At 53.0% G+C, this 12,235-nt stretch overlaps 6 protein-coding genes across 6 annotated transcripts; 2 read left to right on the top strand and 4 right to left on the bottom strand.

Annotated features, from left to right (window-relative positions):
* Positions 1 to 211: 211 nt before the first annotated feature.
* Positions 212 to 1,329, bottom strand: M421DRAFT_411045 (uncharacterized protein; the record flags this gene model as incomplete). Its single annotated transcript, XM_033590396.1, has 2 exons — positions 212 to 1,035; positions 1,084 to 1,329. The coding sequence occupies 2 exons, from the start codon at positions 1,327 to 1,329 to the stop codon at positions 604 to 606; spliced, it is 678 nt and encodes a 225-aa protein (XP_033451109.1). The 3' UTR covers positions 212 to 603.
* A 1,466-nt stretch (positions 1,330 to 2,795) lies between these two features.
* On the bottom strand, positions 2,796 to 4,098 carry M421DRAFT_57571 (uncharacterized protein; the record flags this gene model as incomplete). Its single annotated transcript, XM_033595519.1, has 2 exons — positions 2,796 to 3,714; positions 3,764 to 4,098. The coding sequence occupies 2 exons, from the start codon at positions 4,096 to 4,098 to the stop codon at positions 2,796 to 2,798; spliced, it is 1,254 nt and encodes a 417-aa protein (XP_033451110.1).
* Positions 4,099 to 4,260: 162 nt separating this feature from the next.
* M421DRAFT_418338 (mating-type switching protein swi10) lies at positions 4,261 to 5,558 on the bottom strand. The gene has a single exon (XM_033591745.1). It carries the CDS (start codon positions 5,465 to 5,467, stop codon positions 4,334 to 4,336), a length of 1,134 nt encoding a protein of 377 aa, XP_033451111.1. The 5' UTR covers positions 5,468 to 5,558; the 3' UTR covers positions 4,261 to 4,333.
* A 348-nt stretch (positions 5,559 to 5,906) lies between these two features.
* On the top strand, positions 5,907 to 7,088 carry M421DRAFT_58096 (Rox3-domain-containing protein; the record flags this gene model as incomplete). The annotated part of the gene is made up of 1 exon (XM_033595567.1): positions 5,907 to 7,088. The coding sequence occupies one exon, from the start codon at positions 5,907 to 5,909 to the stop codon at positions 7,086 to 7,088; it is 1,182 nt and encodes a 393-aa protein (XP_033451112.1).
* A 636-nt stretch (positions 7,089 to 7,724) lies between these two features.
* Positions 7,725 to 9,626, bottom strand: M421DRAFT_418341 (prolyl-tRNA synthetase; the record flags this gene model as incomplete). Its single annotated transcript, XM_033591746.1, has 2 exons — positions 9,451 to 9,626; positions 7,725 to 9,383 (listed from the first exon to the last, which is right to left on the bottom strand). Exons 1-2 carry the CDS (start codon positions 9,535 to 9,537, stop codon positions 7,725 to 7,727), a joined length of 1,746 nt encoding a protein of 581 aa, XP_033451113.1. The 5' UTR covers positions 9,538 to 9,626.
* A 122-nt stretch (positions 9,627 to 9,748) lies between these two features.
* M421DRAFT_418343 (uncharacterized protein) lies at positions 9,749 to 10,964 on the top strand. The gene has a single exon (XM_033591747.1). It carries the CDS (start codon positions 9,782 to 9,784, stop codon positions 10,811 to 10,813), a length of 1,032 nt encoding a protein of 343 aa, XP_033451114.1. The 5' UTR covers positions 9,749 to 9,781; the 3' UTR covers positions 10,814 to 10,964.
* The last annotated feature ends 1,271 nt before the right edge of the window (positions 10,965 to 12,235 follow it).

The following is a 12,235-nucleotide window of genomic DNA, read 5'->3' on the forward strand; positions in this document are numbered from 1 at the left end:
CAGCGTACGCGCCCAGGAGCTTGGCTGAGGCAAAGTGATGATCACCGGTGAGGGAGCTGCGTAAGCACGCAGAGCCGCATCATTTCAGTTTCCGAGATCTTGTCATGCCCTCGACTTTTCGGTCGTGACTACTCTGCTTCTTCACAGATTTACCAAAAGCATGTCTAGTGATGTGACAGCAATTTAGGCAAGATCAGGGATCATAGGTGCCATCATTTTGTAGAACTAACAACAAACAATGATCGCCCAGGAACATACCATCCGTCCAGATAAATTGTGAAAAGCCTTGACCATCTTCAAACGGTAGAAGGAAGCCGTGAGAATAAACCGTAAATGTCATCCTCAGCCTTGTCAAAGGCTCAAGTATGTGTGATGCAATGTGGGACGCTCCGAGCGCTTACTATATGTCTGCACCTTCACACGCTGCTGTACCACCATCGCCACATTCACAGCTTTTCCTCTAGCGCCCTCAATTCGGCCCTCATTAAGATTCTTCACTCTTATTGAATACTTGTTCAGTGACCGGAACTTGTGAAGAGTACTCTAGGTTTATATACGTCCCTTGCTGCTGCTTGAATGCTTTCTGCTCTTCTTTTATGTGATTCACGTTGATCTCTTCTTGCGTCTCTGGCTCGGAACATCATAGTCAGACTTGTGCGGAACTCCTGCGATGCCATGGAAAGGCTTGTCCCGTTCCTTCTCGTACTGCGATCTCGCCATACCACTCGTCGGTAGATGTGGTAGATGTTGCTGAGTATTGTATCGAGGGTGAGAAGAGCCATTGTCATCACCTCCGCTAAGAGCAGGGTTGTTCAGGATACGGTGCACGTCGTTGTTGATGGTGACTCGGTCTCTCAAAACCTCGTAATCGTACTGATATGGTGGGGACGGCCCCCTTTGCTGGCTAAAGGGGACTGGCTGACCAATTTCCGCTCCGATCTCCTCTGGACTAGGATAGCCGTAGGTATAGGGATCATAATGATTTGATTGATGCGAATGCGTGACGTTGTCTGCGATGTTTTGATAATACGTGGACTAAATCAATCAGAACGAGCTGTGCTTGAATGATGAAGTTGGGAGTACCTGAATATTTAAGTTTGCGGCGTCGGAGTGGCCATGCGTGTTCTGGGTGCTTTGATAATGATGTGGATGATGAGACGGGGAATTCATCCTGCCTAGAGTGCCAGGTGCGTGGGGGGTTGGAAACACGGTGACCTGTGGCTTATGACAGAAACTCCACTCGCAGTCAAGCAAACATGACGGTGAAAGTGACAGCTGGAAGCACAATGGAACAAGAAGGAGCTGGCTGAGGTTGGCGCTTCGATGCATATGATCAAGGATAGTAGCAGACTCGCTTGCGTGAGAGTCATTCAATGAAGTACTGTGGCAGAGAGCGGGACTGAACGGAAATGAAAAGCGTAATATCATCAGACGAAGGCGTGGCGACGACTTGATTCAAGGAACTGAGGGACTCGACAAACCATGTTTGCGATGCCGCAGGTCGTACTTGCACAATCACTTTGCCCTTCAGCGCTTCGTTGGCACTGCTGTACCTCCGCAGGGCAAGAAGGACTTAGATTCGGTATACGGGTGGCAGTAGATCTCTTCCCATATGCGTCTGAACGGATGTGAAAGAACGAAGTACGGGCCGTTCGGCATGCCTATATTGCGGAATCAACGTGCACGACGAGTGGCGAAGTTGCAAATGGCACGACGAGTCGTCTAGAACTCGAAACCGCTCACAGAGAACCATCGAAAGGGCAAGCAAAGAGGGGTGCATTTGATAGAGGGGTACCCAGGCCGCCGAAGGGCACACCAGACTATGCTCATGTGCTCTTAGAAGGGGCAAATCCAGAATTTTTCGATGTAGGGAGAAGTTGCGGAAATTAAATTCGTTCAGGTTGTCCAGTAAGATGCAGGGGCAGTTGATCAGGCGCAGAGCCTCAGGACAACACGCAAGTCCAGCAAAGATGCTGGGGGATGATGCGGGGTTGCGCACAGCAAATGCCTTCAAATTCGGCAGTATTGTCATGACGCTGTATTATAGGCTTAATCCTGTGCCGGGTGTGAAAAGACAACAAGTTCTGCATGTCACACGGTTTGTGATGAAGTGCATCGATGTCGCGCGCGGATCGATGTTGTCCTTTCTAGTGGCCGTCGGAGGGAAGGCGACGCGGCTCGCACCGAGCAGCCGCAACCTGAAAGCTCGTGTAGCCCTGTGAACATCTACCAAAAATAGTATACTCGCCTGTCGATACGCGAAGTCGGCGAAGTTGTATTCGTTGATGCCCTCTAGTGGTACTTTGTCACTTGTACTTACCCCTATGGTCTCTGAAGCCTTTTTGACTACGCACCTGCGGCCTCTGTATAGCTCTTACTTCCACTTGATGAAGAAAAAGATCTAAATTTCCGGTTCATTTGTATGAGCCCCGCAGCCTTAATTTTGCGATCACATATTCAGTGGTCAAAATGCCCTCCTTTCGTAGAAAACAACTGCACAGCATCGAGTGAAGACACAACAGCAAGTGATTCATGGGCTAAACTTCGCAGATTCCCGTACATGTGTCTTCAATGTCGTTGCTTAGCCACCCGACTGTAGCAATGGGTGGGAGTCTGACCGAGCGTCTAACTGTTCAGAGCTGTAGTTGCTATCCATTATACCGAATGCTGCGGATTGCAAGTGAAAAACGAGTCATTTTCATGAGTCGTATCTTGTGTCTGTTGGTCGATTCCGTAGCTCGTAGACTGACTTCTTCGACGGGTTACTTTCGACCTATATTCATTAGCATACAAACTCAAGCCACCAGGGCTTCTGCACTTACAAATCTTCGCTCGTCGTCTTTAGCCACTTCCAGATGGCCTTCATACTTCCAGAAGTCTCTCTCCCAGGTGGTCAGGGATGCATAGTTGAGGTAAGACAATCCCCTCTCGTTCCCACGGTCCAACACGAACTGGCGAATCTGAGAGCCATACACAACTTCATCGACAATATCAGCCCATAAACCGTCAAGAAGACTGCATTTACTGAACTTTACATTCGTAAGAGTCTTCTTGTGTCGCTTGATCATGTCAGACAGATCTTTCTCATTTGCGAAGATGCCCTTCAGACTCAATGTCTGCAACTTCGGCCAAGTCGTCTGAAGGCCGAGCCGAGCGAAGACAGGCTGAGCACCTACTTCTGACTTCCAATGCGTAGGGTGGAGGTGGAGGTGTTGCAGACATGTGGAACTGCGCAGCAGTGTAGCGAATTTGTCAGTGACTTCACCGAACGTGGCCTTATCCGAAACCTTCAACGCCATGTTCAGTACAAGCTTCTCAAGGCCCTGAAACAAAAATTCAGCGGCCACCATCTCGCTTTCGTCCAGGTTGAAGATGCCAATAGCAAACTCAGTGCCAGGGTTAGCAATGCTCTCGCCAACATAGTCTGCCCTGAGCTCGCGGATGCCAGCGAATTGAGACAAATACAACGCCGCAATAAGTTGACGAAAAGGGTGTTTGGAGGATGTATAATCAGATTTGGGTGAATCCGAAAGGCTTCTCTGAACCAGGCCCTTCATATCTTTGGCTTCAGTCGGGAGATGATGGGGGTGTGGTGAGTACGTAATGCAAGAAACATTTGGCATCCAATCAAGGGCTCTTGAAAGGGTGTGCACAAGAATACCGTCGGTCTTCATCTCTTCTTGTTCTTTGTAGAGCTGGACATATCGCTGCCATCTGTGCAGGTGTTAATGGTACCAGACCCTTTGGAGCTGGCAATACTTACCGAGTGCGCTTCTGCCACTGGAAGCCCTTCTCAAGGTTGGGAATCCTGGCAGCAAGGCTGTGATATGATCGTTCACGCCTTGCAAGAAGCTTGTCATATTGTGACCCGTCGAAGACTATCTCCCGGACATGTTTCTGAAACACTGGGAATAACGAGATCTTCTGCAAAGCACCCAGTGCTTGATATCGTGCTGCCGCAGTAACGCATTGGAACAATGTGGGCTCAGCATTATCTCTGAATGCACGGCAGACCGCACGCACAGCCTTGAGGTGTAAACCTTTGAGATAGCTGAATATCTCGATTTGTAATTCGGAAGGTAGCAAATCAAAAGACATCACGACTGAACGGGCCAAAAACCAAATATCCGCGAGGCGTTGTGGTGGAAGCAGGAAGTCGAGCAGGCAGCTGCCAGTTGTTTGCCTGCTACGGATGTGGGGAAGCCACGCTAACCGGAACGACCGCGCTAAACGACGATCGTTACAGTGCAAGCAAAGGGAGTGAGGGTGGGTGACCGAGACAGTTTGAAGACTTAAACAACAGCCTGCAAAAAGCATATGTGTGATAAACTCATTATTGTTTTCTCAACTTACTCAAAGCTGCCATAACACCCTCACTGGCATCTTCTTCGGCCTGTTTGCGCTTCGCAGGCCTGGATACAGCATGCTGAGGTGCATGATCAAGTTCCTTCAGCGCTTCTTCGTCGTCCTCGAACTCGTCCAAGACTTCAGCAGGACGATGATCAGGCCGCCTGTCTGCGTCCGCGGTCATACCTGAAGTTGTAGAAACTTGCTGCACTCCAAGAGGCATTGGTGCAGCATCAATTAGTCTCTGACGCGCCATGGCCTGGAGAACAGGCTCTCCAGGCGCCTCACGTTCATCTTCTGCCATAGAGGTATCTCTCTCTCGACCTGCTTGAGTGTTCTCCCGGGTAGGTCCTAGGCTACGTTTTGCAGCCTTCTTGACTCTGAACGGCTCTTTCATCGCGTTACACCAACGCTGAACCTTCTTATCTCCCCATCCGGCGATCAGGCCAATCTCTTCTGGTCCGGCGTTGATGGCAGTCCGTATGCTGCCGAAGTTCGACACCAGGCCTACAGCGTCGGTCTTGTTGATGCTGCGCGGCACTGTGATGAACTCGACCATGTTCTCTGAGTAGGTAGAAGACTGCTTGGCACGAATGCTGGTGGGTGCAGCATGTTCGAACGTCTTGAAGAGCTCCAGGTAGCGCCCAGCTTCCTGTGCGCTCCAACACAGCATGACGGTGACGTTGTTGACCAATGACGTCTTCGACAGCTCTCGCAACGAATCCTCGTGATTCTCAACGTCGACCATCGTCAATACAATGCGCAGATCATACTGACCCTTCAGGTCGCGTATGCGATTGTAGATGTACTCCGGGTGCAGACGGTGATACTTGAGCGACAGGAACAGCGCGCAAGTCGTGGCACCAAGGACGTAATCCGCAGGGATGTCTGAATACTCCCAAGCGGTCAACTTGACGTTGTTTAGAATTGGGTTTCCCTTTTGGCGCGGCGAAACAAGGATCGAGCTGGGGCCTGAGCGCGAGGGCAAGGCCTGTGGTTTAGGCTGCTGCACTTTCGGCGCATTGGGGTTTGCGGTGGTTGAGGGCGTAGGACGCGTAGGTTGACCAGATGTGCTGGCAGAGTGGGCGGCTTCGCCAGCGCGAGAGGTCCTGTCATCCATACTGGCCGGGCAATGCAGTCATTGGGCGAGCATGCACGTTGATCCAAGATTGGCGGAGTGCCGGCGAATGTTTGAGCTTGCCAGGTGAAACCGTTTCGTTAGCTGGATGATTTCCAGGGTCGCGCCTTCCAAGACTGCGCGCCAGCACGTGACCAGCTGGGAAGGAGCGGACTGAGCCGAGTTCCCTCGCATTCACGCCGTCACCTCTGTCACCCAGCCCACTCCCACCGCCCAAATCGCCCACGCCCCGCAAATCCCTCGGAACCACCGCAAACTCACCGTCCGACGACACTCTTCGAATGCGCACCGTCTAGAGCGCCGCGCACACTCTCTTTTAGCGTGAAGCGCCAAGCCCATTACGAGCAGCGCTCACCTACAGCCTCACGCCCACCGCCTACGAGCCCTTCACTGCCGCTCTACCACCAACCTCGCGGTATTCATGTCGGGTCACAGCGCGAAACGCCAACGCCTGGACAACTCTGGAAGATACTCGCCGGCCTCCCCACCCTTCGACGTCGCTGCCAAGGCGAGCGGCCAAACGACAAAGCCTTTTGTACCGCGTACTCCGACCTCTCCTCCTTGTCACTCGATGAATTCGCAGTCCAATGGCCGCTCTGCCATGACTGCGACTTCCACGTCTCCGGGCAAGACGCCGCCATCCTCAGCCAACATGTACCAGTCTGTGTCTCAACCGGCGACATCGGCCTCGGCCCAGCACCCGTTTCCCACGTCAGCGAGCACTACAGGGCATTCTTACTCGACGAACATTGATAGCGACGGTGATGCGATGATGGAAGACGGCTCAGAAGAGACTGCGCAGGGCCTCGGCATAGACACACATTCCAATCACGACCGGCAAGGGCAAGCACTCTTTTCTGAAAAGGGAGGGCTGAGAGCTGCAGAGGGAATTTGTGGGAGTCTGCTCTTCTTGAGTGGCGACGAAACTTTCAAGCAGTCGGAACCGCATAGCACGCAAAATCTTTTCAGGTTGTACGGCCTGGAGAGACTAGCGAAGTCTGTGGCGCGAGTGGATCCGGTGACCGGCGAGAAGATCAACAAATTGCGAAAGTCTTACGAAGGCCACATCAAAACCCTGCAGATCGCAGGCAAGCCAAAGGCGGTGAAGATGGACGATGTGTTTAGCGGCCCAATGAGTCTGCCAGATGATCATTGGGGGGCGATCAACGCTGGGAAAGAGCCTTGGAGACAACTGAATCGCGAGGAAACCGCTCTGGTACCGGACTTCAGCAGTCTACTCGACAGTGCATTAGGCGGCATGGGGCCTGGCGCATTGCCACCTTCAGAGGCGTCAAAGTACAAGGCATACATTGGCACAGACGACAACCTCCGCGCGAAGCCTGTTGCCGATACCCAAGCTCGCACACCACTTCCTTCCTCGGCGCCGACACAGAGCAGGCATGCACTGCAGCGAAGACCAGAGAGATCAGGCTCGAAACGACAGTACAACGAGGACTCTTACCAAGGCTACAGCGAGGGCTACGGCGACGACTTTGCAACCGACTCGACAGGCGAAGACGGCGCACGAGGAAGTTTCAAGAGGCGGAAAACACAGTTTGAGCGGACCCCGCACTCAGTCGAAGTTGGCGGTGCTCGGCGGTGAAACAACACTTGATTTGATATTTTCGCACATTCGACATTATAGAGCACTGGGCTTTGGATTTTCAATAGGCGTTACATGGCGCATTCGAAACTATCCTCCACGTTCACAAGAAAACGGTCACGAGAACGACGGACCTTACACGCTGGGCAGGCAACCAGACGACGGCCAACATGATCACCTAGACGACGCCCGATCACACGCCCCGACGCCCACGCATTGTACACCACTTCTTTTCACACTCTAATGCGCAGCGATGCAGGTATGAATCATTCCTACAACACATATGGGGTATATCCGGCGCCGGCGGATCGAATTTCGTCACAATATTGCCTTTTTTCTCAGCCTTCAGATCGACCGTTTCTAGCTTGCAGCTTCAGCTTTGGCAACTTTCAGCACGCGCCTCGGTCAGTCTGGTTACAGTCAGCTGCCTTGAGACGAGCGGTGCTTTGTGCATATTCGGGATAATGTCCCTCATGATACCCGTGGATTTCGACACGATACGAGTCCAGATATAAAATGAATCAAAACGTAAAATTACTATACATTTGTGCCACATCTACTACAGTGCTTCGTTACTGCAAGCTCAATCCGCTTAACCCAACACAATGGTACACATATTTGTACACAGCAGGCGTCTCACAATTGCTCCAATAACCCCTCAACCTCCCCTTTCAGCTCATCAAGCTTAACGTCCGTCTTCACCCCCAGCCTCCGACACTGCACCTCCACCTCCCTCCTCTCCTTCCACCCGCGCCCCAGCACGACGACCACCGGATACCCAATCAAATCCGCATCCTTCAACTTCCACCCCAGACTCTTGATCGGCCGATCGTCCAGCACCGCATCAACCTCGCTACCCTTCTCCGTAATCGCATCATACACCTCAACAGCCTCGGCAGCCTCAGCTTGTGGGCCGGGAAGGATGGCGACTTCAAACGGCGCAACAACGCGCGGCCAATTCAAGCCTGATGGAGTGGAGAGGACCGATGCAATGGCGGCGATCAAGCGACTGACGCCGATACCATGGCAGCCCATCTGCATGGGCACCCACTTTGTGTCCTTGCTCTCCGATGGCACAGATACGAAGGCGTTGAGTGGCTCCGAGTACCGCGTCCCGAGGTGGAATGTGTGGCCTACTTCGATGGCTTTCTGGACGCGCAATTCCCCCGTCTCACAGCGCGGACAACTATCGCCCTCTTTCACGGCTGTCAGGTCCAGGGATCCGGGCATGCTGGGGTGCTCGCAATCCATGGGTGTAGGCACGCTGCGGTCGAGGATGATGTTTGTGTATTTTGTTTCCGTGAGGAGTTTCTCCAACGCAGAGGTTTCGATGCCTGTGTCGAGGTCGAGATTCGGATCGGGGAGCATCTGGACCATGTTTTTGAGGGCGTGGAAGTTGAGGTATTTGGAGATTTCGGACCATGGGGGTTGGTAGTCGGGCGCGACGTTGGAGGGGCGGGGAAGGCGGATTTGGATCTTGCTTTCACGGTTGACGCTTATGCCGGTAAAGACAAGGGGGTTGAGTTCGGGGTGAGAGACTAGCTTGCCGACTTCGTAGGGACCGCTGTTCTTTTCGACTAGTTCTTCATTGGCGACGTATGGGCAGGTGTTGCAGGACCACACGTTATCCTCGCCCTTTGGGGAGACGAAGTGGTACTCGTGGCTTAGCTTGCCGCCCATGTTGCCCGAGTCGGCATCTGCGACTAGATAGGGTAGTTTGAGCTGCTCGAAGAGGTTCTTATAGGCCTGGCGGACGGACTTGTATGTCTCCAGTCCAGCTTCGACGGTGGAGTCGAATGTGTACAGGTCCTTCATCATGAACTCTTTAGCGCGCAGAAGACCTTGTCTTGGTCGCTTTTCATCGCGGTACTTGCGGCCAGTTTGGTACAGTCTGAGGGGAAGATCTTTGTAGGAATGGACCATCGAGGCTACCAACGAAGTAATTTCTTCTTCGTGAGTGGGTGATAGTAAGAAGCCGGAGTCTTTGCGGTCCTTCAAACGTAAAAGCTCTGAGTTGGCTGAGTAGCGCCCAGACTGTTTCCAAAGCTCTTCTGTGGTGATCGAGGACAGTGATGTCTTAGATGCGCCTATAGATTCCATGTGCTTGTCGATGAGGGCCTCTAGCTTATTCTGCACTCTCAGCCCCAACGGCAGAAGATGGAAAACACCAGAGTGAGCCTGTCGAAGATAGCCCCCTCGAACGAGAAGTGCATGTGATTCATCTTGTTCTCCCTCTTGTTGGTTTTGGCCGGCTGTTGGTGTCCAAAACTTGGACAGTCGATTCCTTCGTTCAGTCTAACGTAAGTCAGCTGTGCTCGATTCGCTCACTAGATGGAGTGTCAATTTGATGTTTAAGGCTTACCGAAATGCATCTTGCACCTCCGCTACTCCACGTTAATGGACTTAGCACGCGCGCTCGGGATGCAGTCCTTAGTACCTGCAGCACCATTGCTCAACCGCAAGATGAAAGAACCAGTAGCTGTATGGATTGACTGCTTAAGACACAAAGGACTGGACAGAATACAAATTCGAAAAGAGAGAATATGCAGCTGATGGTCCTCGGGGGTGCTACCGGACATGGGAGATGGTGCAGAGTGCACGGGCCACTATCTCGAACGCGCTTCTCTAGGAAATCTTTCGATAGATGGAAGTCGGAGGCTTATCAATTGCGCCGCACCCACATAGCATCCAGCATGCCACCAAGGATACACATCAGACCGCGGGCCCTCCGTCTTAGAACTCCCGCCCCCGTCTCGCGAATCGCAACCGCCGGCTATGCCTCGGTAGCACACGTCAAGCCGACTCCTGCGCCTGCGTTCGAGCGCGGCGACAGGCCAGCAGCGCCCATTGTGCTCTACCCTGCCACACAGCCTCCCTCACACAAGCGCCCCGAGGAGCGCAAGACCCAATTGCACAGGCAGTACCAGTCGCTGCTGAAGTCATCACCGTTGATGCTCATCTTCCAACACAACAATGTCAAGGCCGTAGAATGGATGAGTATAAGAAGGGAACTGGCCATTGCTCTGCGTAAGATTGACGCCGAGCTTGTGGCAGCCGGCCAGGAACCCATCGCCGACCAGATCAGGATTCAGGTCATCCAGACCAACATCTTCGCCAGTGCCCTGAAAGTCGTCGAGTTCTTCACGCCGTCTGAAGTCCCGACCGATCACCCGACCGATCCTCGCACACCAACAAGCGCACGAGTACCTTTGACCGGCAACAAGGTCGACGACGAGCGCTTCACACACGGTCTATCGAGGCACGCATATGAGGTCGCCAACGACAGGAAGCTCAAGCACGACCTCGAGCCCCTCCTCTCCGGCCCTCTCGCCGTCGTAGCATTCCCCCAGGTATCACCGCAATATCTCAAGACCGTTCTCCAAATCCTCTCGCCGTCAGCGCCCGCTTTCCCCGCGCCGAAGCGCAAAGCGAACCCCGACTACTACGAGCCCGCTGTACAATCCGGTCTGCAGAAGCTGATGCTGCTTGGCGCGCGAGTAGAGGGCAAGGTCTTCGATCTCGAGGGCACCAAGTGGGTGGGCAGCATACCCGGTGGTATTGATGGCCTGCGTGCATCGCTCGTACAGATGCTGCAGGGCATTGGTGGCAGTCTCACAAGCGCGCTCGAGGGCGCGAGCAGGAGTCTGTACTTTACAGTTGAGAGCCGGAGAATGGATATGGAAGAGAAGGAGAATCCCAAGGAGGAAGAGGAGAAGAAGGAGTAGGTGCTCTGGGGTACGCGTGGAGCCCCCTGCAGAATTCTGCATGTGTGTAAATATACTGTAACAAAGCGTGCTAATTCACGTTCTTAGCGGTCACACAATGACTGCGCTCCGGTAAATCTTGCCCGTTGCTGTTTGGGCTAACGCTTTCTCTCGACATTCGCAGCATTTCTCCTGGAAGCACTTGGGACAACATGTGTAAAGAGCTGTGAGCAAAGGACCGTCACGACATTCGTGCTGATTGCACGAGCGAAGGTTCTTTTGACACTAAGGTCTGACTGACACCAAATCTATGGGTAGACCCCCCATGTTGTCGTACATGCCCTAGTGGGAGCCATGGTACGCTACTCTGGCGCTCTGTCTGGTGACTCTTTCTGCGTTGTATGGTAAGAAAGCAATCTCCGTTTGGTCATTCGGCGGAGATTCTGGCGCGGCATGTGACCTGCCATCGCGGATGTGCGAGGTCCGTTGTCGTGGAGAGAGCTTGTTAGCCGGTCACTGGTTTGTTTACATGGTGCGGGTGAGAGTAGAGGCAGGCGCTGAGCACGCAGCGCAACCGCCTCAACCTTGGTGAGCGGATGTGCCTTCTTACCTTCTCAGCAACCACAAACAACGCGTCTTCCGCATCACTACCACTCCTCATCCCGTCATTCGTTCTCCAGCCGCCGCACGATGCCAGAATCAAGTGACCCGAGTTAGGCGGTCGCCAGCCTGACAGTGGGAAACTTGAACAACCTGCGTCAGGCGGTCCTCACTCTGACTGAAGCGAACAAAGAGAAGGCTTCCAGGATCGCACAGCTTGAGGATGCTGTGAGGGGGAGGAACTACGAGCTTGTTAGAGAGAAACAGAAGCGAGCCACCTATGCTAAGACTGCGGTTACAATGATTGGAGACGTCGATAAAGCGGTAGTCAAGATCATGGTCCACCTTGAGAAGCGAAACAAACTCGACGCATTTTGTCTCGCTAATCTCGCTATTCTACTCTCACGCTTCGGCCGCAATCAGAGTGTTCCTGCCGAGCTCGCGGATGATATCTCTGAAGCCAAGAAGAATGTTCTAAGACTGGCCGACAGATCCCAACTCATGTCCATCGATCGAGCCGCCTTGAATCTATGCAATGCAATAAAGCTACACGCCCACCTAGTCGCCCACCTAGTCCTCGTTGAACATGTCGACAGGGGATTCAGCGAGTACACGCTCATCCAAGCCATCGAAGAGGGGCTTACGGTCGTCAATAAACAACGCACGCTGATCGAAAACGCCATCAACATACCCTACCATGAAAAATGGCGACTGATCGAAAAACTGGAGGGTAGCCTTTGTGAGCAACTAAAGAACAATCGCAATTTTCCCTTCGTCACTTGTATCGTTCCTTGCACTGACGTCGACTTGATGCATGTCTTGCGTACCCACGGAAGAAAAGAT

This window comes from Didymella exigua, assembly GCF_010094145.1.
Source record: "Didymella exigua CBS 183.55 unplaced genomic scaffold M421scaffold_7, whole genome shotgun sequence".
Classification (NCBI taxonomy): Eukaryota; Fungi; Ascomycota; class Dothideomycetes; order Pleosporales; family Didymellaceae; genus Didymella; species Didymella exigua.